This window comes from Camelus ferus, chromosome 19, assembly GCF_009834535.1.
Source record: "Camelus ferus isolate YT-003-E chromosome 19, BCGSAC_Cfer_1.0, whole genome shotgun sequence".
Classification (NCBI taxonomy): Eukaryota; Metazoa; Chordata; class Mammalia; order Artiodactyla; family Camelidae; genus Camelus; species Camelus ferus.
In genome coordinates, this window is record NC_045714.1 from 39,154,290 (window position 1) to 39,180,891 (window position 26,602).

General features: G+C 44.1%; 2 protein-coding genes across 4 annotated transcripts in view; both read right to left on the reverse strand.

Moving 5' to 3' along the window:
- Positions 1 to 103: 103 nt before the first annotated feature.
- Positions 104 to 17,082, reverse strand: DSN1 (DSN1 component of MIS12 kinetochore complex). 2 transcript variants are annotated; one of them, XM_014562543.2, is made up of 11 exons: positions 16,685 to 17,082; positions 15,282 to 15,330; positions 14,729 to 15,055; positions 12,638 to 12,711; positions 11,924 to 11,996; positions 10,123 to 10,210; positions 8,090 to 8,149; positions 7,617 to 7,691; positions 6,118 to 6,265; positions 5,144 to 5,231; positions 104 to 4,524 (listed from the first exon to the last, which is right to left on the reverse strand). In XM_014562543.2, the coding sequence occupies exons 2-11, from the start codon at positions 15,313 to 15,315 to the stop codon at positions 4,421 to 4,423; spliced, it is 1,071 nt and encodes a 356-aa protein (XP_014418029.2). In that variant the 5' UTR covers positions 15,316 to 15,330; positions 16,685 to 17,082; the 3' UTR covers positions 104 to 4,420. The 2 variants fall into 2 exon arrangements, with proteins under 2 accessions (XP_014418029.2, XP_032318152.1); XM_032462261.1 differs by lacking the exon at positions 14,729 to 15,055 and having other exon boundaries at positions 16,685 to 17,044.
- Positions 17,083 to 19,462: 2,380 nt separating this feature from the next.
- SOGA1 (suppressor of glucose, autophagy associated 1) overlaps positions 19,463 to 26,602 on the reverse strand; it is a 63,204-nt gene continuing 56,064 nt past the window's right edge. The window contains exons 15-16 of one of the 2 annotated variants that reach the window (XR_001366541.2): positions 25,907 to 26,215; positions 19,463 to 25,503 (exon numbers count right to left, since the gene is read on the reverse strand). Coding sequence is in view for 1 of the 2 variants with exons in the window: in XM_014562506.2 (XP_014417992.2) it covers positions 26,063 to 26,215 (153 nt within the window). In the remaining variant the exon portion in view is untranslated. Of the gene's footprint in view, positions 26,216 to 26,602 lie in introns of both variants that reach the window. The other variant, XM_014562506.2, reaches the window with a different exon arrangement.

Below are 26,602 nucleotides of genomic sequence, written 5' to 3' on the forward strand. Positions count from 1 at the left end.
GGCTTTCAGGGAAGGGACTTTAAAGGAAACATTTGAGGTGAGGGTGGCAGGATGCATAACTTTCTTCTAATTGGTTGGTGGTGAGGTAACAGGGTGGTGATTAAGGAATCTTAATCATCAACCTTCTGGTTCCATCCAGTCTGAGGTCAACATGCTTGTGGTCAGCACGTAGGCATCATCCTCCACCTGGGTCTTAGTCTCTGCACAGGACTCAAAAGATAAATGTCAGATTGTGAAGTATATCCCTTGAAGAGGAACTGGGATTCTTTTATCCCTATAGTTTCTTGACTTTCTTCCCTTTGTTTCTACATTCCCTCACTTCCCTAAGTAACTGAATCTGCTCTTTGGAACTCAAGGGAGGCCTAGGAGAGACTAAAGCCTGTTTCTACAAACAAGAAACAGAGGACATGGAGGGGCTTTTGTACCCAAGAGGGCCCCATTGTGTCCTGCTCAGTTTCAAGCCTTTACAAAGACTTCAGCAAGAGACCCCTGAAACAAGTGACATCAAGCCATATACTGCAAGTAAGGAGTGGATTACAAGGATTCAGGAATAGTTTGGACTGAAAAATATAAAAATTATTGGAGAGGCTGCATCTGCTGACAAAGAATCTGCTGCCACATTTCCAGCAGAGTTGAAGAAACTGATTGTAGAGAAGGGATACCATCCAAAGCAGGTCTTCCTGTGATGAAACTGGGCTCCTCTGGAAGATGCCCAACAAAACCTAAAACCTGTGGGGCTCTCCTGGGTACAAAACCTTTCTATGTTCCCCGTTTCTTGTTTGCAGGGAAAAGGCTTCAGCCTCCTAGACCTTCCCTGTGTTCCAAAGAGCAGATTCAAGCAGTTACTATTCAGGGATGTGAGGGAATGCAGAAACTGAGAAAAAGCAAATAGTGCACCAAGAGTCCCTAGTTCCTCTTCAAGGGATATACATAACAGTGTATATTTGAGTTCTTCTACAAGCGCTAAGACCCTTACACCCAGGTGGAGGATGGTAACTTCAGGCCAAGCGCTGTTTCTGGAACACCAACCTAACTCACCACCAACCAATCATTCACAAAGGCATTGTATCATCTCCTATTATCCTAAGAGTGAGCACAGTACAATGAGATATTTTCAGTGAGACCATATTCATCTAACTTATTGTATTTAATTGTTCTATTTTGTTGTTGTTAATCTCTTACTGTGCCTATTTTATAAATTTTATTGTAGGTACATATATGTACAGGAAAAAATCTTACCATACATAGGGTTCAGTACTGTCCACAGTTTCAGGCATCCACTAGGGGCCTTGGAACGTATCCCCCTGATTAAAGGGGTGGTTTGCCTTGGAGAATCTTAACTAGAACTGCTCAGAGAGGCGCTCCGTGTTGTGTCTGGCTGCCTTCTCCCTTTCTGCTGAGTCACATCTTTATGAATCCCCTAAGAACCCTTACAGGAAATGGCATCTTTTTTTATTTTCACATGAGCCTAAAGATGCATCCAAGGTCACACGGTACCTAGCACAGTGCTTGGCATAAAGAAAGGGCTTAGTAAATTTTTGGTGAGTGAACTAGTAATTTAAGAACTAGAATCCAAAGCAGGGCTCCTAATTCCCAGTGCTCCATTGTATCACCTTTTACAGTTGCTAGCCACATCTCCTTGAGTGCAGCATGAGAAATGGAATTTTTTTCAGAATGATTATACACATTAAGCTTAATTACCCCAAAATCCAATAACACCAAAATGTACAGGACATAATCCTTGAACTCCTTGAAAGAGTTAATAATTTAATCTATTGTTTTAGTGTTAAGTATTACTGACTAAATACTTATATTCTCTTAACTAAATTAGGGCAAGTGAAACGAATACTACCAAACATCTCAAGGAGAACAATTGTCTATATTTATCAAGCACAATTCCTGAACCAAATTTGGGAAGAGGGAAAATTAGTATTCATTTGAACACAGACTATCATATGATTTATGTTTGTTGACATTTACTGAGTGCCACATTGGTTGCAGGCGACACCCCACTCCTATCTCTATGTCCTTGGTTAGATTATTAAGCCCCTCCCATGCCTGAGTTCTTCATCTATAATGACAAAAAGTAGAAGTTATCTCATCAAGTTGTGGTCTGTATGCTTATAGAGTGCTCAGAGCTTATTTTTCTTTCTCTGTGCTTTTTTTAGTGCGTATAATATTTTATTTTTATTGAAGTATAGTTGATTTACAATGTATCTGTGCTCTATCTTGTATCGCTATTGCAGACACAAAATTACTTCTTATCCTTGAGTTTAAATAAATTCTTATCAACAAAAAATGCAATACAATGTAATAAATAAATGAGGGGAGATACAATCACCTTTGGAGAGAGGTGTCTCTCCCCATTTTATAGATAAGGAAATTGAGGATAAGGATGAAGATTCACTCCAATCTCTATACTCTTTGCATTTTAGTACTCTGCTTCTGGAAGAATAGACAATTAACACCATTCCTCTGATTCTTAAAAGCTTTCCCCAGGGCTGTCCAGTTTCCCTTCTTGCTCTACTCCAGACAATATTATCTATTCTTAAGGCTTTAATAACTAGGTATCAGTAACTTCCAGATTTTAATCTCTAGTCCAGGTTTTCCACCTGTATATCCAACAGTCTAGGTGACTTCTGTTTGGCATCCCAAATTCAACTTCTAACTTTCCCATGTCATTAACTGCTGTCACCCACCCACCCAGTTGTTAGAGCTTTTACCCACCTCCATCACATTGGTACTGTTGTTCTATACTTCTGTTATCTAGTCTAATCCTTATAGCATCCCTGTGATACAGATACTGTTGTTCCCCCAATCTTACAAATGAGGTTAAATAACCTTTTTCAGTCAGTTAGTAAGTGGCAGAGTTAGGCTTTTAACACAGCGACATGCCTATGTTCCAGACCTATGAACAAATCCCCCAACTCACCCACTGCCAACTCCCAGCACAGGCTGTCATTCTCCACCTCGATTGTTGCAGTAGCCCAACTGGTCTCTCACACCCACACCTTCTTGCTTCTATCTTGTCTCCAAACATCAACTGGAGTGCTCTTTAAAAAATAAAAGTTCTAATCCCATCTCTCCCTCTTAAAACCAGTGACTTTCAATTCTCTGTCTCACATGGTTCTTACACTGGCACTCAGCATTTCTGCTTTACTTCTTCTTTTTTTTTTTTTTTAGTATCCCAGAATATTTCATTCTCCCCTCAGGCCTTTCAAAATGATGCTCCTTTTACCTCAAATAACTGCCCTATTTAATTCCTTTATTCTCCCCAAATCAAGTAAAACATCACTTCTGCAGAGAAGTGGTCTCGTTCCCTGTGTCCCCACTAGACTGTGAGCATCATGAAAGGAGGTCCCATGTCTGTTTTTGTTCTTTGCTCTCTCCCCAGTTCCTGGAACTGTGCGTGGCATATAGCAGGGGCTCTGTAAATATGAGAGAATGAGGAACGTAAGTCAAAGCAAGGAGATACCACCTCTCACTAACTGGTACTTAGGCCAAGGCTTAAGACTTAGGATTATGGCCAGGTATTTAAAGGAAGTGGGTTTTCTCCTAATAGGAGGATCAGAGAATAAGAGACACTAACAACAAAGTAGTTGGTGTTTTATTTGTAGTTAATGCTGAGGTGTTTCTCCACTACTGTTCACTTCTGCATCCTGGCAAAGAATCCTATTTTCCGCTAAGCTTTCCCTGTCTTTTAATTTTTTTATACACTCAAAATAAACATAAGGACAAGGGAAAGCTTTTTAGTATGTGCAATCTTATAATGCAGATTATTAGCAAATACAGAGAATAATGAAAAGAGGTTCTTAACCCCTTCTTACCAATAATCCAAAACTTAGGATGTCAACTATCAAAAGCTAAAGCACACTATAGATAGCAGGATATAGAAAATGAGTAGTATTTCCTTCAATTTGGACATCTTGTGAAGTGATACATGTGTCAACACAATGCAAACAATGCTCACCTCTCCTCTACCTAAAATCACCTTCAAAGCCACACTAAAAGATCAGTCTCATTCCTTTACTACCAGAATGACCCCTAAAATGTTTCATGGATTTGGTCCTGAATGACTTTGGGTTGTTTCAAAACCTGCAAAACATCTTCACAAGAGAAAGGTTCCTGACCACAAAGGATATTCAAAAGAATGGGCCACTAGTTCTGAAGGTCATTCCAAAACAGAAGTGCCAAGCATTTTGAACATTCTTGGAAAAAGTGTCTATACAACATCCTTTCAGATGCATAAATTCCATCACTTTTAGAGAAAAACTGAAGTGCTATACAGTCAGCCAGTTATCTTCAAAGGCAACGGGGCAGACATCACAGCTCAGACTGCCGTGCAGCTGCCGTGCACTGGGGCACTCTTCCCATTTCTTTCACCTACAGCAGCACCTTGTGGCAGAAAAGCTGCATAAGGTCACTGACAAGATTTAGAGCAACGTGTGGTAGGTTGTTTTTGCAGCTGAAGCTTGAGCAGTTTTCGAGCTGGTGAAGGATCTAATTGTTGCGTGCTTCTCTTCCCTGCAGAGAAAAGGAGCGAAAAAAAATTCAATTTAATTCAAGTAATATTTATTGAAAACTTACTATATTGGACACTGTGCCATATACCAAAGGGCATTCCAAGTACAAATGTGATGGCAGTCTGGTAGGAAAACCAGCTGCAACTACAACCACAGCACAATCCAATGAATAATAAAATGAAGGTATGTATAGCTATTTATTTATTCATTCATTTTAATGCAGGTACTGGGGATTGAACCCAGGCCCTAGTGCATGCTAAGCATGCATTCTACCATTGAGCTAGCAAAGAATTTAGGGCTGGAGGAGGTCAGGAAAAGTGATGGAGAAGCAATGTCAGTGTCACTTAGTGGATTCCTGAAGAATGAAAAGGGATAAAATGCAATGAGTATTTCTTAACTCTTGGATTTACCAAAATAACTGTTTGTAGAGATATGAGTATCAGTTTACTGTGCTTCTGTGGAATTCACATCTACAAATTTCCAATCAATTTTGAATATCCACAACATAACAGTTATTGCGAGGGAAAAAAAATCATCTGATACAGGGAAAGGCAGTTTGTATCTGAAGTGCTATTAGATACAGAACCCTGTGAGCTCTGGTCCCTTTAAGACAGGCTTACCGAGCTGTACTGACACCTTCTGGAGGCACTGGGTACTTTCGTCCATAAAGGTGTGCAGCTGCTTCACGGATCCTTGCAGTTCATCCATCTGCAGAGAAGACAGTGGTGAAATGTAAGGGTCCACAACTTCTTAGATGCTCATCAAACACACCAGGCACACTCCTGCTAAGAAGCTTTGCTTTTGTGGTTATTTCAACCTGGAATGCTTATGCCAGACACTATTATTTGCCCCTCCACACCCAGACTGCACTCATGACAGTGCTCTACACACCAGCAGGCTGAGCTGCATAACCTCCAGTAGGATCCCATGTCCTATGGCTTCTGGGTGGGCTTGGCCAAGAGGGAGCCAAGTGGGAGGCAGCTGAATGAGGTCAGGGTATCTTTACCCAGGCCAGCTCCCAGGAGGGTCATCCTGGACTGAAGGTCATGACTCTCTGAAGGGAGCCCACTATATATGACTCCCCGCCAGGTGCTACAGGAACCGTTCTTCCCCCAACAAGGCCTAGGGGTAGTAATGGCTCAGCTGCCTCTAAGCCCCAGTTCACTTCACTTCATTTTTGGTTTCCTTATATCCAAACCTTTACACTTAGGACCCTTTGTCACTAGACTCTCCTTGAATTCCCCTATATCAAATGCCATCTACTTCCTGTTAATACTTGGGTTGATAAAATACTGTTCTCCAAAATGTCCTCATGGCTCATTTCCTCATTTCTTTCTAGTCTCTATTAAAGTGGCACCTTAGTGGGCTTTTAACAACCCCTCTATACAGCAACTGCTGTCTGTACGTTCTCTCCCTCCACCTGATTTATTAGCACTTAACATTATTTGTTTATTTTTTATTGTCTCTCCATGTTTTCCTAGGTAGAGCTGAATACGCTTATCTTATTACACATATTCTCCAGGTCTTTTAATTTCCAAGGATGACAAGGTAGCAAAGCTGGATAACTCAACCAAAGAATCATGACCCAACTCACCACCAACTCCATACAATCAAAGACTTTGTTCTGGTTCTGTAATATTGTTTGGTAGTCAGGCTTTGTATTAAGGACTTCACTCTGGGAAGACCTAAGATATGTTGTAGGTCCCACTTCAACTTCAGTATTTTTGGTTTCAGTTGACCCTCTAAAAAAGAAATAAAACAAAAAAAGAGCTTTCATGTAAGTTTATAGTAATTTTCTGGGGAGAACAGTAAAGATTACCTAGGAAAAACCCCCCTACAAGGCTTTATTAACCTGAATCAACATTCTTCTACCCCACTGTTAAGTATAGGCTCTCTTATTAACAGGGGATTCTGAAATAATTATCTAGTATTAATGTTTTTATACCACTGGACTCCAGGAGATGCTAGAGGCTTCAAGTTATCCGACTCCACCTAACAGTAAGGTCCATTTACAAAAAGGACTACACTTGGGATAAAGCCAAAGCTTGCTAGCCTGAAGCCAATGTCTATGATCTTTTACCAAAAAGATGCTGGCTCACTTCAATTATCTAAAATAACTGAATATAATGGAGAGTTCATGAAAATTTATGATGACTCTTTATAACAACTACTACAATTTACTGAGTGCTTACTGGTTGCCAAACACTAAGCGCTTTCCATTTAACAAGTATAATGAGCCAATGAGGTATGTATTAATATTATCCCCATTTTCAAATGAGGCACTTCACATTAAGTGGTTTGCTCAAGGTCACAGAACTAAGGAGTAGTTACAATCTGAATAGAGACAGTCTGTTTCCAGAAGCATTCCTCTTAACTATTAAGCTATGCTCCATCAAGTTTTTATTCTGAAACTGCCATTTTATACATTATCTATCTTCATAAATAGAACATTTAAAGGGTGAAGAAAGTGATAACCATCAATGCCTAGACTGAGTAAGTTTTTCAAACTGTCTTCCTCAAAGCGGCTCTCTAATAAGAGGCCAGTTTTGCAATTACGATTTTGGCTAATATTTTATAGTGATATTTCTAGCTAAGATTCTGTTTGGAAAATAAAGCTTAAAATCACTAAACTAAAACCAAACCAAAATCTAGCACTTTCCCACTTTCTTATGCCTTCAAGACCCAAAGATCCTCTCTCTCCACCCTCTTCCATCCCTTCTTTCATGTCTGGATCTCCAAGGCCAGGGTTCTCTCCCACAGCTGCAACTCAAAAGCTATGTGCTCACTGAAGACTTTTGATATTGTTCTTGGCCCAGCCCCAGATTAGAGATGTGCCTGTGTTCCCCAGGATGTGGAACAGCAGCTAAGGTCAAAGAACAGGGGCAGTTCTGTTCTTTGGCTGAGTAATAGTGAAACTCTCCCTTCCCTTCCCTTTTATTCTCCATTTATAGTCAGAATGCTAATATACACTTTACAGAGATTTGCTGAGTTGATGGGCCTGTAAGAATGGATTCATCATTCAATTTGTGCTAACAGAACTGAAATCAATTCAAATCTAGGTAAAAGCTTTCTATTTCTAGTCATAGATCTAACCTGGATATGATCTCTTCAGCCTCCTCCTGGTAGCGCAGCAACAGCTGGTCCCAACTCTGACGTTCTAAAGAAAATCTACAGAATCAGAAAAAAATTCAGTTAATTTTTCATCATCTCATTCTGAATCACTAAGAGCAACAACAAGTATATTAGGTGTCTACTCTGGTTCTAAGATGTGAATAAAAAGGTCATAAAAGGATTGGAGAGCATGACCAATTCAGAGGATATTAATTCAATCAATCAAACATGAGTTCTTAAAAATCAAATTAACATCCTTAGTTTCTAGACTTCATTCTATGAAATTGGCCATCAGTAGACCCCATACATCCCTAGGTGCAGCTTTCTAACTTCCAGTGTTGATATACTAGTATTGACACACTGAACAGGATGTTTACTATTCATTTTTCCCAGGTTTAGCTATTTTCCCTAGATGAATCTAGATTTTCCAACAAAGGTCACTCATCTTCACTTACTTTGTTATGTATTCCTTCATCTCAGCCACTGATGTTTCCAGAGACAAATCTGATGCTCTTCTGGAATACAGATAAGATTATGAGATAAACTCAAATCTTTCAAGAACATTTGCTTTTAATATGGATACCTTACACAATTTTAATGGCAACAAAACACGTTCAGAATTTACCTCTGGACAAATATTTACTCTTGGACTGTATTTCACTTTTGCACTAAGTAACAGCTTTCTCAGTGGTCTCTTTATCATTTATTTTTCTCATCAATTCCAATTCACCTATGGCCAGATTAACCTTTCATAAAATACTCCTTTATTTTTTTTTCCTTGCTTAAAAATTCTGTGATCCTCTGCTGCATTCAGAAGAAAAGCCGAAACACCTTAACCCGGCACTGTGTTCTGGCTCTGTCTAGCTCATTAAGTTTGATTCCTACTGTTACCCTTTGTTCTGTCCAACATAATGCCACTCAGCCTCAAGTATCTGGGGGTTTCAATCTCCAAACTTTTGTTCACACCATTTTTTAGCCTCTTCCCCTCTCATTACTCAAAACCTTAACTTCTGTTAAGGCCCAACAATACTTATTCATACAACCATCTTGTCTTCCCACTTAAATTGAAGCTATCAGTGGGATATGTTTTACTTAAACCAATGGCTCTGCTCAGTAGGGTACTTAACCCTAATGGAAAAGCAGGAAGCACTGAAAATGCCATAAATTTGCACATGTATTTGGTACTCTGTGTGGCAAAGGCAAATCAGTTGTGCCACCTTTCATGTTTTTCTACCAAGGCCTGTGACAGCCTCTGTCACTTCTGGCTGAGGTGCAGCACTCTGTGGCTTAAATACACTGCATTAAAAGAGAAGCCATGTTGAGCTAAAATTTTTTTTTAAATATATATATATTTATTGACATATAGTCAGTTTACAATGTGTCAATTTCTGGTGTACAGCAAAAAGCTTCAGTCATATATGAACATATATATATATTCGTTTTCATATTCTTTTTCACCGTAAGTTACTACAAGATATTGAATATAGTTCCCTGTGCTATACAGTATAAACTTGCTGTTTATCTATTTTATATATATATATTAGTTAGTATCTGCAAATCTTGAACTTCCAATTTATGCCTTCCCACCCCCTTCCCCTCCTGGTAACCATAAGTTTGTTTTCTATGTCTGTGAGTCTATTTCTGTTTTATAAATAAGTTCATTTGTCTTTTTTTTTTTAGATTCCACATATAAGTAATATCATATGGTATCTTTCTTTCTTTTTCCAGCTTACTTCACTTAGAATGACAACCTCCAGGTCCATCCTTGTTGCTGCAAATGGCATTATTTTATTATTTTTTATGGCTGAGTAGTATTCCATTATATAAATATACCACAGCTTCTTTATCCAGTCATCTGTCAATAGACATTATTTCCTGAATAGCAATGTTAATTCTAAGGATTCATGGAAAGGTAGACCTTTGTGAAGTCAAAACTAAGGAGTTCATGATGTAAGTCCAAGTGACAATATTTGTTGTAGGCAGGGGTGGAGGGTTATGTGCACCCCTGCACAGGAACTACCAGTTTGGAGGTGGGATTTTAAATTTCTCCTAATATTCTTGCTTGCCAACAGCTAACGAACATAAGTTTCTCTCCAATTTGCAAGGCTTGCCAAGATCTGAAGAATGCTTTTCCTCGCCTTCCATTGCTGGCTCCTTCTCACCATTCAGGTCTCAGTGCAAAGGTCAAATCATTAGAGGACTTCTCTGAACATTCTAGTTAAAGTTGCCCACCCTCTCAAGTCACTATCACATTTACTGACTTCTGGGATTATCGGTATCTGAAATCATTATTTTCTATGTATTTGTTTGACTGTCTCTCCTATTATAATACATAAGAAGAGAGATCTTGTTTGACTTATTTATCACTGTATCTTAAGAGCCTGATACATAGGAGATGTTGGATAAATGTTTGCTGAGTGAATGTACAACTGTCTAATTAAAGTCTTCATTCAATTACAATTTTGGACAGAAGGGGAATTGCTCTTACCCCTCTGGATCTTCAAAACATTTTTGTAGAGCTCCATTACCTTCCAGACTGTCTGCGAAATGTTTCAATTCTTCCGAAAGAGAAGATGCTAGGGAGAACAAAATTACATGTTGTAAAATAAAGAGAATATAAATTTTCAGTGAGCTGCTGACAAAGATATAACATTCTTAAGGTGGTCTTAGCTCCAGGGACCCGTTATACTCTGGCCCTCTCATCCATTTGAAAAAATGCTACAAATATACAGGAAGATTTTATCTTTTTCCTTTGGGTAAATAAAGATAAAATGAAAGACAATTCCTCTTTATGATACTTATTTTTTTTTCTTTTACATTGGACTGGTGAAAAAGCAGTTAAAAAGATTTATCTGCACTGACATTTCATTCTTTTCAAGATATGAACCGTTGGCACTGGATGGAAGAACATATTAGAGAAGTCAGGTAATGGCAAAAGTGTAATGAGAAATAGCTGGAAGCAAAGAATTATGGGCATAAGGTAAAAACGGGCTCTGCTTAGACTTGGAAGGTTCTACAATTACATTCAGGTGAGGAATGCAGAGGGGAAAGGTTATGTTAAGTAGTTATGAAAAATAACTTTGGCACATCAACTCTAATTATGGTGATGGTGCAATTCTGAAATAAACAATTTTAACTGGCAAGTTAGTCTGAGTTCATGTATCTTCTAGGTCTTTTAAGTTGGTAGCACTTTAGTATTTCTGACCTGGATGATTGTGTAATCATAAAGTAAGGAGAATATCTACTTTCTAGGAAGTTTAAAATTGGTTCCTGTGAAAGAATATTTGTAACTTATGTCAGAAACAAACAGCTAATTTCTTTAATATATAAAGAATTCCTACAAAATCAGTATGAAAGAGCCAATATTCCAATTTTTTTAAATGAGCAAAGGATACAAACAGACAACACACAGAAAATAAAGTACAAATGGCTTTAAAAAATACAAAAAAAATGGTTACACTCTTCAAAAGAAAAACAGAATAGAACTACAAAAATACCTTTTATCAACTATGAACTGGTAAAAAATCTATAGCTGGATAAAACTGTGGTGAATATGAGAAAACAGGTACTTACATATTTTGCTGGTGAGAGAACAAATTGATATAAACTTTCTAGGAAGGCAACCTGGTAATTTTTATAATTTCATTTTATCTAGCTAATTCCAGTTCTAGGAATTTATCTTATTTTCACTTGAATACATGCCCAAAGGCTTGTGTAAAAAGGTATTCATTGCCCTATTCATTGGAATAGCAAAAGACTGAAAGCAATCCCAAAAGCCCATTAATAAAGAGATGATTGAATCAATGTGGGCATCAAATAGAGATATTCCATTTATAAAATGGAATACCATGTAGCTACTAAAATATCAAGATAGCTCTATTTGTGTGACATGAAACAATCTGCAAGATAAATTACTAAGTTAGAAAAAGACAAGGTAAAAAAACAGTGCAGACAGGATTACCCATTAGATTTTAACTTATAAATGTTTGGAAATGCAGTAATGTCTCTGCAAGGATACACAAGAAGCTGGTGGCTATGGTTGCCTCTGGGGAGAGGAAATAAGACTGGGGATCAGGGTGGAAAGGAGGCTTACTTTTCACTTTTTAGACCTTCTGAACTTCTTAAGCACATATTCTTATCTTTTTAAAATGCAATTCCCCAAAAAAGGAGGGCGCTGGTTTTATGAGGCAGCAGTTCATGGAAATTGGGATCCTGAGAGTGGATCAACTGACCTTAACAGAAGATGCAGCCCAAGGTCAAAGCTCACTCATCTAGTCTCAGCAACTTACCTTTGGCTTTGTAACTTTCAAGATTGAAGCCCTCAGTGCCCCTTAGGAAAGGTTCAAGTTTCTGAACAGAGAACTAAATAAAGAAAAGCATTTTCAGTATAACAACCAAGATTTCCCAGGCCAGTCCTGAGTTCATGTAATTTTATGATATTTAATGAATATGAAAGTAAACATGATTTAATTTTTAACCTAAGATTTTTCATATAATTAAACAGAAAAAGTTAAGGGAAAAAACTCTTTGTTGCTCAGACTATACAATTTGATTTTTGATTCAGGAAAAAATAGTCACGTAATCACACAAATGACTTGCTTATCTAAACTGATGTGATCACCAAGCAGCAATATAATACCAACTCAGAATGTAGTCAGACCTCAAATATCTGCCTTAACTTAGATTTGACCCCCACCCACTTTAAATTCCCATCATTTGCTGCCAATGCGCAAGAGAGACTAGACTGGGGAAATCTCTGTTAACTGCTCAGTTAGTGGCAGCAGCACCAATGGGACTGGTAGAGCCTAGTCCAGAGACAAATCAGCTGCTGGAATAAAATCTGACTTTTAAATTAATCCCAACTAGAAAGAAACATCTTTTAATTTTAAGCAATAAATCACACAGTATTGATCTCTCTCTGGGGCTATCACAGTAAGAGGTTTAAAAAAGGGAAGGGGAGGGGAGGGGAGGGAAGAAGCATTTCCCAATCCCGAGAATCTTACCTGGAAACTGGAAAGCAGGAGAGAGCCCAGCCGTTTACTTTCTGCCATGTTGACACTGATGGATCTGCAGAGCTCTAACATAAAATAGCACCACCTTTAAGTAGCTGGATACTTACAGTGAGCAAAGCTTAAAAAACCTAAAAAATTTCCTCCCCCTTGATGCAGTCCAACTTAAGGTAAGAAAACCCAAGCAGCCTTCTCTAATTAAAGGGAGAATTCATATACAATCACATCTAATTTGTTCAGGATCACCAAAGAATGAAATTTACTCGTCTGTGCATCCTAACTTTAAAAAGTTAGAAGAACCTTTTATGTATTACATTAAAATCTTGTCTTGCTAAACAAGGTAGATTTAAAAAAAATTTAAATTCTTTTTATGTTTTATGTTCACCATTCAAAGGAGATGGGAACATTTCAGTATTTTTATGATAAGCACTGCAGTATGCTTTAAATCCACTGTCTTAAGAATCTTCTTATAAACTATGAGGTCCGTTTTACAGATGGGGAAACTGAAGCCCAGAGGGGAGATGACTTGTTTGATGCTAGTTACTGGTATAGCCAGAATTCAGTCCCAAGTCTGTCACCAAAACCTGTGTTGTTCCCACTAATACCATGCTGCCTCTCTATGACCTAATAATAATATTAATAGTAATCTGTTGAACACTTGCTATCTAAAAGGCATTTTACTAAATGCCATACACACCTCATTAAAACTCAGGCAACTATCTTATCAATTCCATTTGGCAAAGGTTAGGAAATAGGTAATTTGCCCAAGATCACACAGTGAGTCAGCCTGAATTGGATGGGCATTTCACATAATTATTCCAGAGAATTCTCAAGCAACTAAAAGATGTAGACACTGTTTTTTGCATTACATCCATTTCAAAACATCAGTTCTTATACAGCAAAGGAAATCTGTTTAGAGAATTATGAGAGATACATGTCTTTTTACCCTCCAGATTTAGCTGGCTGTGTTTTTAAAGTTCTTTTGTATCCTCTCTTGATTACTTCTCCTTGCTGTTAGTCATGAAAAACAGGATACCTTCTGCCTATAACCAAAGAAACCTGGCAAGTGGCCAGAAATAACCAGGAAACAGCAAATCTTATTACATCAGTGTTTTCTATTACACAGAATTTTAGGTCCACATGCTCTGGAACAGAGATGAAGGTAAGGGTAATCTTAGGAAATTGAAGTTTCTTGGCACATCTAAGGAGTAAGGTGTATGAGCATAACTGTGATAGCAATTTTCTGATATGCTAAATGGCTGTTTTTACCCAGGTTTCCTTCTAGACATCAGACCATCTGGAAGTGAGGTAATAGCTTTAACATAATCACAACAGCTTAACACTTGTGATACTTACTTACGACATTCCAACTAGTGTGTTACATATCAATTCATTTAATCCTCACACAACCCTGAAGACTGGTATTATTCCATCCTGTTCACTGATGAGGACCATAAGGCAAAGGTTAAGTAACCTGCTCAAGGTCACACAGCTATTATGTTCTTCTTGAAATGTGCTCTTGTGCTTCAAATCAAATCTTGTACTTCACTGCTTACTGAGATGTTATTAAAGATTCACACAAAATCACATTCAAATACAGCATGTCTAAAAACTAGGTTTTTACTCTATTTTTATGTGCTCTTCCCCCTGAGATATTTTCAGTTATAAAGCCTAAAATCAGATAGCAACCCATACACTTTCTGTTCTACTTTAGGATATAAAGCAGAAAGCCACAGTTAGAAATCTTTATTTCTAGCAGAAGTGAATGTTGAACATTCACTTAGCAGAGGTGAATGCTGAACAAAACTGTAAATCACATTTTCCTCTCATGGTATAGATTACAATAGACAGCTAATACTATGATACAAATAACAATGATATTGAATACTTACTAGGTGTTTGACATCAGTACTTATAATCTTAGAATATTCCTCTTACAGTTGAGGAAACTGAAGCTCAGAGAGGTGAAGTGATCTGCTCAGCCACATAGCAAGTAAGCAGGAAAGTCAAGTCTACCTTTCTGCCATACCTCACTGCCTCCTATCTGAGCTGGAACTCCACTGTCTTATGCACATAGCACCCCACCTGTGATGCCCTGATGAAAGGGAGGCAGTGACTTCCGCCGGTTCGTTTCTTTCATACTTGCTCGCCGCCAGGATTGCCTCCTGTCTTGACAACGGGCAGACTGTTCTTGGGGGGACAAATGAAGGGACCTGGATTGAAGTCCTTCCCGGTGGCTGAGATCACAATTTTCCCTTTTTCGGGGGCTAGCGCCCAGGTGAATTCGTTCCTTTGAAACGCCTTCAGTCATCTCCAGGGAGGCAGACGATTTATTACACGCTTCTGCAGGGATGGGATCTGATTCCAATTGATGATCATAAGTCTTGGATGTCACTGGTTCTTCTTCTAGCACTTGTTATAAAAAAGTCAAAATACAGAATCAAACCCATCACAACTAAGTATGCAAAAAAGTGGAAAAAGAAAACATGTGCCCGAGATCATGGAAACACTGAGGAAGCATATCTGCAAATACATGAGCAAGTGATTCCAAATCCACCAGGAGCCAGGAAGGTATTTAGGTATAGCTCAGGAACCGGAACCCAAGGCAAGAGGTACTGAATTTCACTATAATACTCACCTTCTACAATCTCCAATCTAGTCACTGAAGTCATCCTGGGTGGAGAACCCTGAAAATAGGAAAATGAGGTGATCTGTCCTTCACATTTCAGTCCCAGTCCTGCTGGGGCTTTACTACATCAGAATAGGCCTTGTGCTTTCCAGTCTCTCTGATCTGCCTATCTCTGCCCCATGAAATTCTACCTGCCTAACAAGGCCCAGCCCAATCCCACCTCACCCACCTCCTCCAGAGAATATCAGCATAGATCATCACTCTCTGAATTTCCACAGAATTCATTGCTAGAAATATTCTCTAGCTTGGAGGTGGCATGTAGCTCAATGGTAGAGTGCATAGAAGGCACAAGGTCCTGGGCTCAATCCCAGCACCTCCATTAAAAAAAAAAAATTCTCTACCTCCAACAGTCTCTAAAGCTCTTCTCCGTTTCCAGTTATCAATTTAGCTCACGTGTCATAATTTCCACCACTCTCTCCCACTCCCCTCAAGAATCTAACAACCTCTCCACCAGTTCTCCTCCATGCACTATTGCTCCTCTCCAGTCCATTCTTTAGACTGCAGCAGAGGTTCTTCCAGTATATTCAACACCTCCAGGAGCTAGTCCCAACTACCCATTTCTGCTTTCTCGGGCCACTTCCATTCCATGAACCACTTTTGAATCTGCACACGTTGCTTGTAACACTTATTCATCCTTCCCAATCTAGCTCAAACATGAAGCATTCACATCACTTCTCTTTGGCAGAGTTGGCTGCTCCACCCCTAGGTCTCTCTAGCACTGGCTGTAAAGTCTGTTTACATGTCTGTCTTCCCGGCCAGACTGTATTCCTAGGGCCTGTCACAGACAATCGACTGAATGGAAGAGGGCAGGGACATGAGGGAGGCACCTCTACATCTTCCGTGCTTATCCCTCCCCAGCAGCAGAAATCCGTACGTGGAGGGTGCTTAGTAAAGGGAAAGAATTTATGTGGAGGGACAACGAGGGAAAGAATTTATGTGGAGGGACAACGAGGAAAAGAGAACAAGGGGGAGGTCAAGGATCTAAATCGCCAGCTATATGGCTGTATCCCATAGATGAAAGCCTGGATAACAGCAGCAACAACGGTACCAATTTATATGCCAGGACCAATGAATGCATGTAAACACTGTTTGCATCATTATCCCATCAATCCTTTCCACAGCTCTTAATCAACATTAATTTCACCTTGCAAATAGGGGAATTGAGGTTCAGAGGGGCAAAAGCCTGGCCCAAACTTCTTATGCAGCCAGCCTGGAACAAAGATGAAATTCGAACCCTGCCTGGCCTGTAACCCATCTCCAGCCCTCAACCGCTTCTGGAGTCCAGACCGCTGGCTCTGTAAAACAGGCCCTGAGCGGCCTCTACAAACGCCCGCCCTGGGGTTTCCTCTCACCAGGAGGAGGCTGCAGCGCCCCGGAGACCCCCTAGTCTCCGCTGTCGGGGAGTGGAGACTGGTCGGGTCTGGGCGGGGCCGAGGGCTCCGACTCCAAAAAGACTGGCGCGGGGGTGAGCGAGGCCGAGTCCAGGGACAAGTCTGCGACTTCCTGACCTCAGGGCGACGCCCGTCCGGCCCGGAGCCTTCGTCCTCGAAACACAAAGCCGCAGGTCACTTTCTCCACGGCCCGGGGTTACCCCTGGGCGCCCGGCGCGAAGGTGGCTGCTGCTTCCCGGTATGAACCGGCAGCGCCATTCGCCTCCCGCGCCACTGCCGCCTCTCGCGAAACTCCCGCCAGCCAAGGGCGCATGCGCGGCCGGCGGCCTCTGTGACTCGCGCACGCGCAGAACGCCGGCTTCCTCAAGGTGCACGCGCAAACCGATGCTCAAGTCTCTTACCAGCCCCGCCCCCTTTGTCCAAGTCCTTCGCAGCCCAGTTTTGGCCACGTTGCAGCATTCCCAGTTATGGCATGCCCAGGGAGTCACTAACGGAGTCCCGTCACACCATCGTGTCCTTTGCGCCACACATACCCAGAGCCTTTCTAAGATGGGGAAACAAAGGCCCAGAGCGGTACCTTCCAAAGGAAGATAGTGCATTAGCGGGCGGGCAGTGATGATGCCCTGCCCCATTGCTAGGCCACGCCCCCTCCTTTATCTTAACTCTAAAAAATGTGGACCATTACTGTCCCAGGGCGGACTAGGAACACTTTTTCCAGTCCTATTCTAACACTTTTTCTCCTTTTGTGGTTCCCTTCAATACTTGGCAAAGTTTAAGAAGTCTCCTTTGCAGCCTCATTCCAGGCCACCCCCTCCCCAAACTGCTTTCTGCTCCTCTGGTCACCCCTCATTGCTTCTGCTCCTTTACTCATACCATTCTTTCTGCCTGGGAAGCCCTTCCTTGCTTGTTCTTGGCAAAATTCTCTCAAATTTTAAGCTTCAGTCTTCTCTGAGGCCCCAGGCTGAAAACCAGATGCTCCTTCTTTGCTCCCAGGAGTCCAGCCTGTGCCTGGTCCACTATCCCTTGCTGGCTTGGGGGCTCTCAAGAGAGCAGACTGCTGCTTCGGCACCCAGCATGATGCCATCAAAATGTCTCCTTGCGTGTGCAATCCTTTCGGATCTGAGCTGTCCAAGTATTGAATTACAAACAGTCCACAAAATCTGAAAGAAGGGTTGGTGAGCAGCAGCTGGAATGTGACTGTGGAAATCCTTCCATAGCAGCTGTGGTCCTTGGAAAAGCTTTCTGGTGGTAGGCAGAAATCTGCCTTCCTGAAGTTTCCACCCTGTGGTTCCAAGCATGTTGGCTCCCACCAGCCGTCTGAAAGCAGAGATTTCCTTTTTTCCCTGAATAGCACTTTCTGGGGCCCAGTTCCTTCTATGCCCACCCTACTCCTTCAACCACTTATTTGTCAATGTCCCAAGAATAGAACACAGCCGGAACTGGCCATCCTGGGGCACAGTGAGTGTACTGCTTCATGGAATCCAGACCCAGTACATCCTCTGACTATGTCCTGTCCCTACTTTCAGTTCTCCCATGGCTCCCCATTGTCCACAGGACATGCACATTCCTTCCCTCATAAGGTACTGTATGATCTGACCCAGCCTCTTTCATCACTCCCCACACTAGAGACTTCTTTCACTTCCCCAGTTCTGCTTTGCTTTCTACTAGGCTTTCATATATGCTGTTCCCTTTCCCTGGAACATCTCCTCTCAGTCTCCTTCCTACAACACCCTACCATCTCCATCTGGTCAATGTCTCAACCTTAGGTTTAGAGGTCCCTCTGCAGCCTTTCCTGATTCCTCTTGGCTCCCTGGGCACCCCACTTTCCTGACATTCGCTTTCCTGTTTTTCAGGCCCATGTACTGTTGTCCTCAATGCCTAGCACAGGACTGACTGTTGTTAGGCCCTCAAAAAAGAGGAGATCTGTATGATTTTCATGTGGCAGCTGACTTCCAAGATGGCCCCCAAGGATCCCCAATTCCTGGTGTTCATGCCCTTGTATAGTCAGTCCTCTTCCACAAGGAGTAGGGCTGATCGATATAACCAATAAGATATTGCAGAAATGATAGTGTGCTTGGTCATAAAAGACATTGTAACTTCGACCCCACTTTCTCATGTATCACTTGCTCTGGGGGAAGCCAGCTGCCATGCTGTGAGGACACTCAAGCGGCCCAATGAGAGGTCCACATGAGGAGGGAATGAGGCCTCCTGCCAACCCTGACTTGCTCCTGGGAGCAAGTCATATGAGTGAGCTACCTTGTGAATGGATCTTCCAGCCCCACTCAAGCCTTCTAATGACTGCAGCATACGACACTTAACTGCAACCTCAGGAGACCCTGAGTCAGAAGTACCCAGCTCCTGAATTCCTGATCCACAGCATCTGTGATATGTTTAGGGATAATTAATTATACTGTAATAGATAATCAACTCATGTCTATAGTGTCCTTTTTTATGATAAATTTTTAGAAGTCTTTTGCAGAAAGGTTCAATTCCATTTTTGAGTACTCTGCATTTGTTTCTCAGTGGTGATACCACCCTTCATGGAAGACTCTGAGGTGTCAGTGGCCAGGAACCCCTGGAGGCTCCTCCCAAGTGACCCCATACCAGCCAGCTGGCTGTGGCATTCCCAGGGTTCCCTCCTTCCCAGGCAACTGGGGGTGGGGTAGAGTCAGGTTTCAAATCTGCTGGGGACCCCACCCACCTTACAAGAGAAATCAGAGAGGAGGCCAAGTCCACGGAAACTGTTCATATGACATACTTTATTTTCAATCTACAACCATTAAAAACCCTTTGTAAGTTTACACTGTACAGTATTCTCATGTCTGAAATGACACGGGGGCAAGGAGAGCTGGCGGATTGGACCATGGTTGTCCTAGCACCCAATCCATCCTGGGAAGGAGCCTTTTGAAGACAGGAGTGGGGAGGAGAGAACAGTGGACAGGAGAGGTGGACAGTTTGGCCCAAGGATGCCCTTGGTCCCTTCCTTCCCAAAGGCCTTTCGCTGGAGGACCCCTAGGGGCCACGACTGTAGGGGCCACACCAGGAAGCCAGGCTGGGCAGGAAGGGGGCTTCACAGTATTGGTGGGGGTTGGGGAGGGGGGCCAGGATGAGGAGGGACAGCTTCTGGCTCTCTTCCCCAGCTGCTGGGGGTTGGAGCTGTTTTTGGCACTGTCTACAAGGTCTCCCTGGAGGTGGGAGAAGGAGGAGGAGCTGGCTGGGGATTTAGGGTTCTTTCTTTGAGGAGTTAAGTTTCTTTCTATTTGAAGAGAGGCCATAAGCCTATGGTGAGGTCCCCAAGGGATAAACCATCAGGGTCTTTTGTCTCCCACACCCCCAGGACTCCCACCCACTGCCTGACTGGCACAACCCTACACAACCTTTTGTAAAACCCAGACAAGTGGGAGAGGTGGGTAGAAGTGGAACCAAGCCAGGGGCAGGGAAATGAAAAATGTATGCCTTCTCCCAGACCTGCAGTTTCCAGGAAGAGGAGAACATAGTTTTGTTTTACTCTGGGGGAGGAGGAGGAGAGTGTGGAGGGAGTTTTCCAATCTATCAGGAGTCCAGATGAGGCTGGTGTTTCCCACCCCTTCCTGGTCAGGGCCAGCCTCAGTCCCTCACCAGGCCGCACTAATTGTTAGCCTAGATCAACAGTTGGCAAACTTCTATATATGTCAGAATCATCTGGAGGGCTTACTACACCCCAGCTTGCTGAGCACCCCACCAAAAAAGAGGTCTACTTCTGTAGGTCTTGGGTGGGGCCAATACTTTTCATTTCTATCAGGTTCCCAGGTTATGCTCCTGCTTCTTTGAGAATGTCCAGGCATCTCATTCTCAGCAACCTGGTGCCCCAAGGCAGTGTCAGGGAGCTGGGGACAGCTGGCAAGGCCCTGCATTAGAGGTACCAAAATGTCTGGGAAAAAGCTAGGAACAGACCTGTGGTGAGCCCCCCTGTGTGGAGAAGTAAACTAAGGCACAGAGATCAGTGACAGAGCTGAGAGAGGAGCCAGTATAGCAGGGCCCAGTGGAAAGAGGGTGATGACATAGGACCCGAAAACACGAGGGGTGCTCCGAAGCCCTAAGGATCATCCTTCTGGTCATCATAAAATCATACCACCAGCCAAACGCAGAGAAGTTGACATCTGCCCAGACCTGGGCCAGGTCTCCAGACTCCTGGCTGAGGTTCCTTCTCATGGGAGCCGTTTGAGTGGTATCAGAATGAAGAGTAACAAGGTGGCCAGGCCCTGATGACTTTGGCCCTTCAAGGATGCTTAGAGGAAATCAAAGCTCCTTTCCTTAGAGCCTAGGGTCCAGAGGGCTGGTGAAGGGCAGAAGGGAAGGAAGTAGGGCTGGTGAGATAGACAAGGGAGGGTCTAAGGAGGGTCAGGGAGGGGTTGGGAGGAGCCCTGGGCAGGGGACTCAGGCCCAGCATCATGTCCCCAGTCCCCTTTGGTTCTTGGGTCTGTGGACTTTGCAAACTGCAAACACTGTTGGGAGGGGTAAGGGGTAGTGCCAAGGTGAGCTACTGGTTCTGCCAGGACAAGCTTTTTCAGAGGAGAATGCAAAAGATGGTGACGTCAAGAAGGACAGATGGTTGAATGGTCCCAGGGAGAAGGAGAGAAGAACCTAGCCAGGCTGCATCTGCTTTCCAAAAAAGACCATGCAGGACTGGGCAGGGTAGAGGAGGTCAAAGTGGGGATCCAAGTACCCCCCTCATTCCCAGTGGAAAGTACTAAGGTCCTGCCAGGAAGCTGTGGACAAAGACAATGTGGCTTAGGGGTGGGATGAAGCAGACATCTTTCTGGGCTGGTGGGAGTGTCACAGCCTGAGGCACTGGGGAAAGGTGCCTCCTTTGGTGTGAAAAAACACAAAATAAAACTCAGAAGACACAACGAGATTTGAAACCAAACATCAGGAGATGGAAGACCACAGACACAGGATTATGGGAATGTGAGCCTGAGGGGATGGGAGGGGGTTGCTGAGGTTACAGGGAGGGGAGCAGAGCTGGGGAGGCCATTCTGGGAGGGCTGAGGGATGGGTGCTACAAGTAAGCCCCAGGCTCAAAAGAGGAAAAACCTTGGCCATGGGCCAGGGCCACTTCATCTGCTGGTGAGAACCAGCTGAAGAGGAGGCAGGAGGAGGGGAAGCTTTGGAGGAAGATGATAAAAGAGAGGATGGGTAGGTGGTGGGGAGCGAACAGACTGAGCCCAGAGAGAGCAAGGGGTTCAACCAAGACCACAGAATGGTAGGTGATGTCTCACTCACCACTGGGAATGCAGAGCCTGCTGGGAATCGGGACACCTGAGTCTTAACTCTGTCTCTAGTTTGCTGTGTGACTTTAGATGACCCACTCCCTTCTCTGGGCCTGATTCCTCATCCAAAAATGTGAGGGGGTTGGATCCAAAAGGACAAATACTGTATGATTTCACTTATATGAGGAACCTAGAATAGGCAAAGTCATAAAGACAGGAAGTAGAATAGAGGTCATCAGAGCCTAGGAGGGGAGGGGTGGGGAGTTACTGTTTAGTGGGTAGAGTTTCAGTTTGGGGAGATGAAAAAGTTCTGGAAATGGATAGTGGTGATGGTTGTACAACATTATTAATGTATTCAAAGCCACTTAAGATGGCTAAAATAGTAAGTTTTACATTATATACGTTTTGTCACAGTTTAAAGAAAAGTGAGGGGGTTGGTCCAGTTTATCTTGTGGCTCTCTTTCTATTCACTAACACTAGTGAAGGGTGTGTCACCTCCAGGGCCAGGGCACTAGGGGGTTGGCTTGGGGATAAGGAGTGTGATCAGGCAGAAGGTAGAAGGACATTCTCCCACTTCGTAACTGGGAAGGGCCTGGAAGTTGGGTGAGCAAGAGAACAGGCTGGATGATGAAACCATGAAAGGTGCATGGGGTCAGGCACGACAGAGCCATGTTGCAATCAGGGTGGAAGAGGCTCAAGTCCTTGGGCCCTTGACTTTGTCGCCTGGGAGAGCAGCCGGTAGAGAAGTGTCCTGGGGGAGCCCAAGGGGAAGGGCCCATTTTGAGCAAGGCCTCTTGGAGGGTATTTTTCAATTGGTCAGCCTTTGGTGGGGAAAGAACTGGGGGCAAAGGGCTGCCAGGGTGACAGGAACTTGCGTACTGATGCCATGTGCATGCAGGATCTAGGAGCCACTAATGTGACAAAGTAGTTTGATTTTCATTTAGAATACAGACATCATTGCCCCCAGGAGGGTCTAATTTGGCTCTGGGAAGAAGTCAGACATAAGAAACACAAGATGGTCCATTTTGGGGTCACCATGCCAACTGTTCTCCCATTTCCCCACAACCAATTCGTGCCAACACAATGGATCTAAGCCTGGCGGTCTGTAGGGAATAGGACTTCAGGGTACCTTGGGACTTTGGTTGAAGAAAATGGGGATGGGGGAAAGGAAAAAGATGGGTAGAGAAGGAGGAAGGGAAGGACGAGGAAGTTGCTAGGAGTAAAAAGGCAAGGGGTGGTAGGAAGGGGAAGAAAGGGGAAAAGGGTAGTGTTCCTTCCTGGGACCCGATGCTCCAGGGGAGTCCCTGCTGCGGGCCAGGCAGTTTTCTGCTTTGGGAATGTTACCAAGACTTAAAAGGCATTTAAAGAAACAAACTTAGAAATTACATTCCAAATGAGCAGAGAGTTTTTACAAACCAACCCCCTACCCTAAAAAAGAAAACACTGTTACTAATTAAAATGCTAAAAATCAAACCAAACCAATATTTACAGGTAACATGTTGAACCCCATCAAGCCCCACGTTCAGAGGCTTCTGTCAGAACAGTGATGAGTGACCTCGCACAGTGGCATGCAGAAAATAGAAACTGGGACTTGACTGAAAACCATGACCTGGGGCCTCTGACACTGGCTGGGGGCCGGGCGGCCAGGTACCAAGACACCAAGGATGGCAAGGACAATCTTGGACGAGGATGACAGTAAGGCTGAGTGGTCCGCAGGGCTCAGGTCTCACGAGGATTTCTCCCGAAGGCTAGAAGCACAGCCTCCCTGGCCCTCGCAGCTTGGGAAGGTGGGAGAAGGCCTCTGGTGGCTTGTGGCCTGGTGTGAATCCCCTCACTTGGAGACAACCTTGGAGGGGCCCCCTGATCTCTTGGGTGGGAGCAGTGGCATCCCGGAGGGGGCTGGCCCACGTATCCATCGGCCTGCCTGTTCTGCCCACACAGGTCACTATGGTGTGAGGAAGTGTCTGACCCCAAAGTTCTGCTGATGGGGAATGGAGATGAAGGGATTTGGGTAACTGGTCCAGGTGCCCCAGAAAGGGTAAGACTGGGAGCTGGTGGGTAGGAGTGCAGAGGCATCTCCTGGGTCCTGGGGGCAAACTACCAAAGCTGCTGGTTTATGGTTTTCCTCATAGGGAATTCACAGATAAGCTGCTTTATCCATCTGGGCCTCCAGCCAATCACACACAGATGTGGGGGCACATGTACATCCAAAATGGGTTCATTGGCACCAAGGGGGAGGCCGTCTTGAGTACCCCCACAAAACCACCACCACACTGCAATGAGCCATGCTGCAATCCATCCGATGGCTCATGCAGCTCACATGGGATGTGGGGAAGGGCGGGCAGTACAGTTAGGGCTGGGAGACGAGCCAGGAGAGGCCATAAGGCTAAAGAGAGAGGCTGGTGAAAAGGCTGGCAGGCTGGTGAGAACTGAAGCAGGCTGGCAGACACTCTCACATCCATGTGCAAAGCTGCAATAAACAACATTCTCGGAATTCAGTCCTGTTTTCCTGCGAGTTCTCACTTGGGAACTTGGAGAGCTCTCCCTGCTCTTGATAAAGCCTTAGGAATCCATGTTTGACTCATTGAAAAAAAGGTGTTAGAGGGAGGGAGGAAAATGAGAAGGAAAAGAGAAAATGTTTGGGAAGTGGTGACACTGGTCCAGTCCCCCACCCTGTCAGTGAACATTCACAGACTGACGGCTGGGGGCCAGGTAAGTACCGGGTGCTGAGTGTAAAGTAGTAATCCGGGGTCAAATGGTCAGCGGCATCGGGGGAGAAAACTGCAGGGCTCCGGCTCTGCTGGGGGACCCGCCAAGCCTGACCAGGAAACCAGAGCTCAGCTGCAAGTTCCTTATCCACATGGGGGACCCCACACCCGTCCATTGCGTTCGAAGCCTCACATTGTCCCAGTGGCAAGAGTACGTCTCAACTTCCAATAAATTACCTTAAGGACTTTAGGGTAAATTAAATTATTAAAATAAAGTAAAACCACCTTAAATATTTATAGTAAGAAAAATTCAAATAAACAACCTAGGCAAGAAATGTGTTTCCAGGCCCCAGTCTATTGCCATGTCCTGGGGCACCAGCCTCTTGGATTGCTCCTTGGCCTGACCCGGCCAACTGGGAGTCTCTTGCTGGGAATATCCTTACCCTCCACCGGCCATAGGATGTAAACACAGTGGAGATGCAACAGCCCCTCCAGGGTGCCAGGGAGAGAGGCCCCAGCAATCAAGGCAGTGGGCAATTAGGCATGTATATGTGCACCAGGTCTTGAGACTGCTCTACCCATTTCTGTCCTCAAGGAGTCTCCTGGGAAGGTTGGGGACCCCAAGTCACCTTGGCAAGAAAGGCAGTTCCAGTGGCTCCCCGACCCTGAGCCCCACACGTTTCTACCTTGTCTTCCAGTCCTTGCTGCTGCATCCAGGCTTTGGGCAGGGAGATCCAGGGCTCCAGGACTCCAAGCAGATACTTGACCCCTGGCTACTGCCCTATCATATCCCCTTGAGCCACAGCAGTCCAGAGCAGCAGGGCTGGGAGGAGGAGGTGGTGGAGGGAAGGAAGGGATGGGGTGATGCCCAGCTCAGCTCCACCAGGACCCCCAAGTTGAGCCCAAGAGCAAAGCCTGTTCTTCTCATCAGTGTTTCCTCCCCATGAAGAGGGATGTGGTTGGCAGGGAACATCTCTGTGAGCCCTTTTCCCTGAGGGGCATGGCCGGAACTGTATGCTTTCCTTGGCTCTTCTGAGAAGTGGGTGTGGGTAGAACCAGGCAAGGCTCTCCCTTACAACCCAGGGATAAGCTCTCAGTGGATCAGCTCCTAAGGGATCTCTCTAGAGACGCTTCTGAAGCCCAGTTTTGGTCTTTCTCCCTCTCACTGCCTTCCCCTGGGAAGTCAGAGATCACCACCCAGCAGTCAGCAGGAGGCCCCGCTTTACCTGGAGGGCAAAGCTCTTCTCTGGCAGTGGTGCAGCTGCTGTCTCTCCAGGACGAGGGATGCAGGGATCGGGGCCCCTCGCCTCGTCTCCTCTCTGCTGGTTCCCATCAGCTATCCAGGGATTGGGCTGGTTGAGGTGGGGAACCTGGCTGCTCCGTCACTCGCTGTGGGGGGCTGCCCTCTCCTCCCCACCCCAGCTGGACTCTGAAGGGTGCAGCCTGCATTTGGAAGGAGAGTGGCGGATGGCGGAGCGGGATGGCCGGGCGAAGCAGGAGGTGAGAGACTGGGTGTTACAGTCACAAACAGCATCCTAGGAGGAGGGAAGAAGAAGTCAGGAAGAACCAGGAGGCCTTGACTACCCATGGACTGGGTGGCCAGCCAGGCAAGGAATCTAGACTCAGCTGTGCCCAGGGATCAGTTCCCGGGGTTTGTAGCCCCTCTCTCGACCAACTTTTAAAAATTATTTCCCCCCATTAGAGAATTAATGCCTGTTCATAAATAATATTCCCGAATGTAATAAATCCTGGAATATACAGGGAAGAAAGTGGACGTTGTCCATGAAAGATAAATTCTCAAAACATTGCACACACATACATTTACCAGAAGGATCTCAGCCCCTACAGTCTGTTTTGTAATTGCAAACATGAACACTTTTGTGTTGTTATGTATGTCTAGATTTCCTTCTTTTTAATGGCCA

Bases quoted from the DNA above. Each gene is read 5' to 3' on its own strand.
- DSN1 (XM_014562543.2), bottom strand. From the start codon at position 15,315: ATGACTTCAGTGACTAGATTGGAGATTGTAGAAG. The intron at 7,692-8,089 runs GTAAGTGAAGAT...CTGATTCTGTAG, and splicing joins ATGAAGGAATACATAACAAA to ATTTTCTTTAGAACGTCAGA. The intron at 6,266-7,616 runs GTTAGATCTATG...TTTCTTTTTTAG, and splicing joins GCTGAAGAGATCATATCCAG to AGGGTCAACTGAAACCAAAA.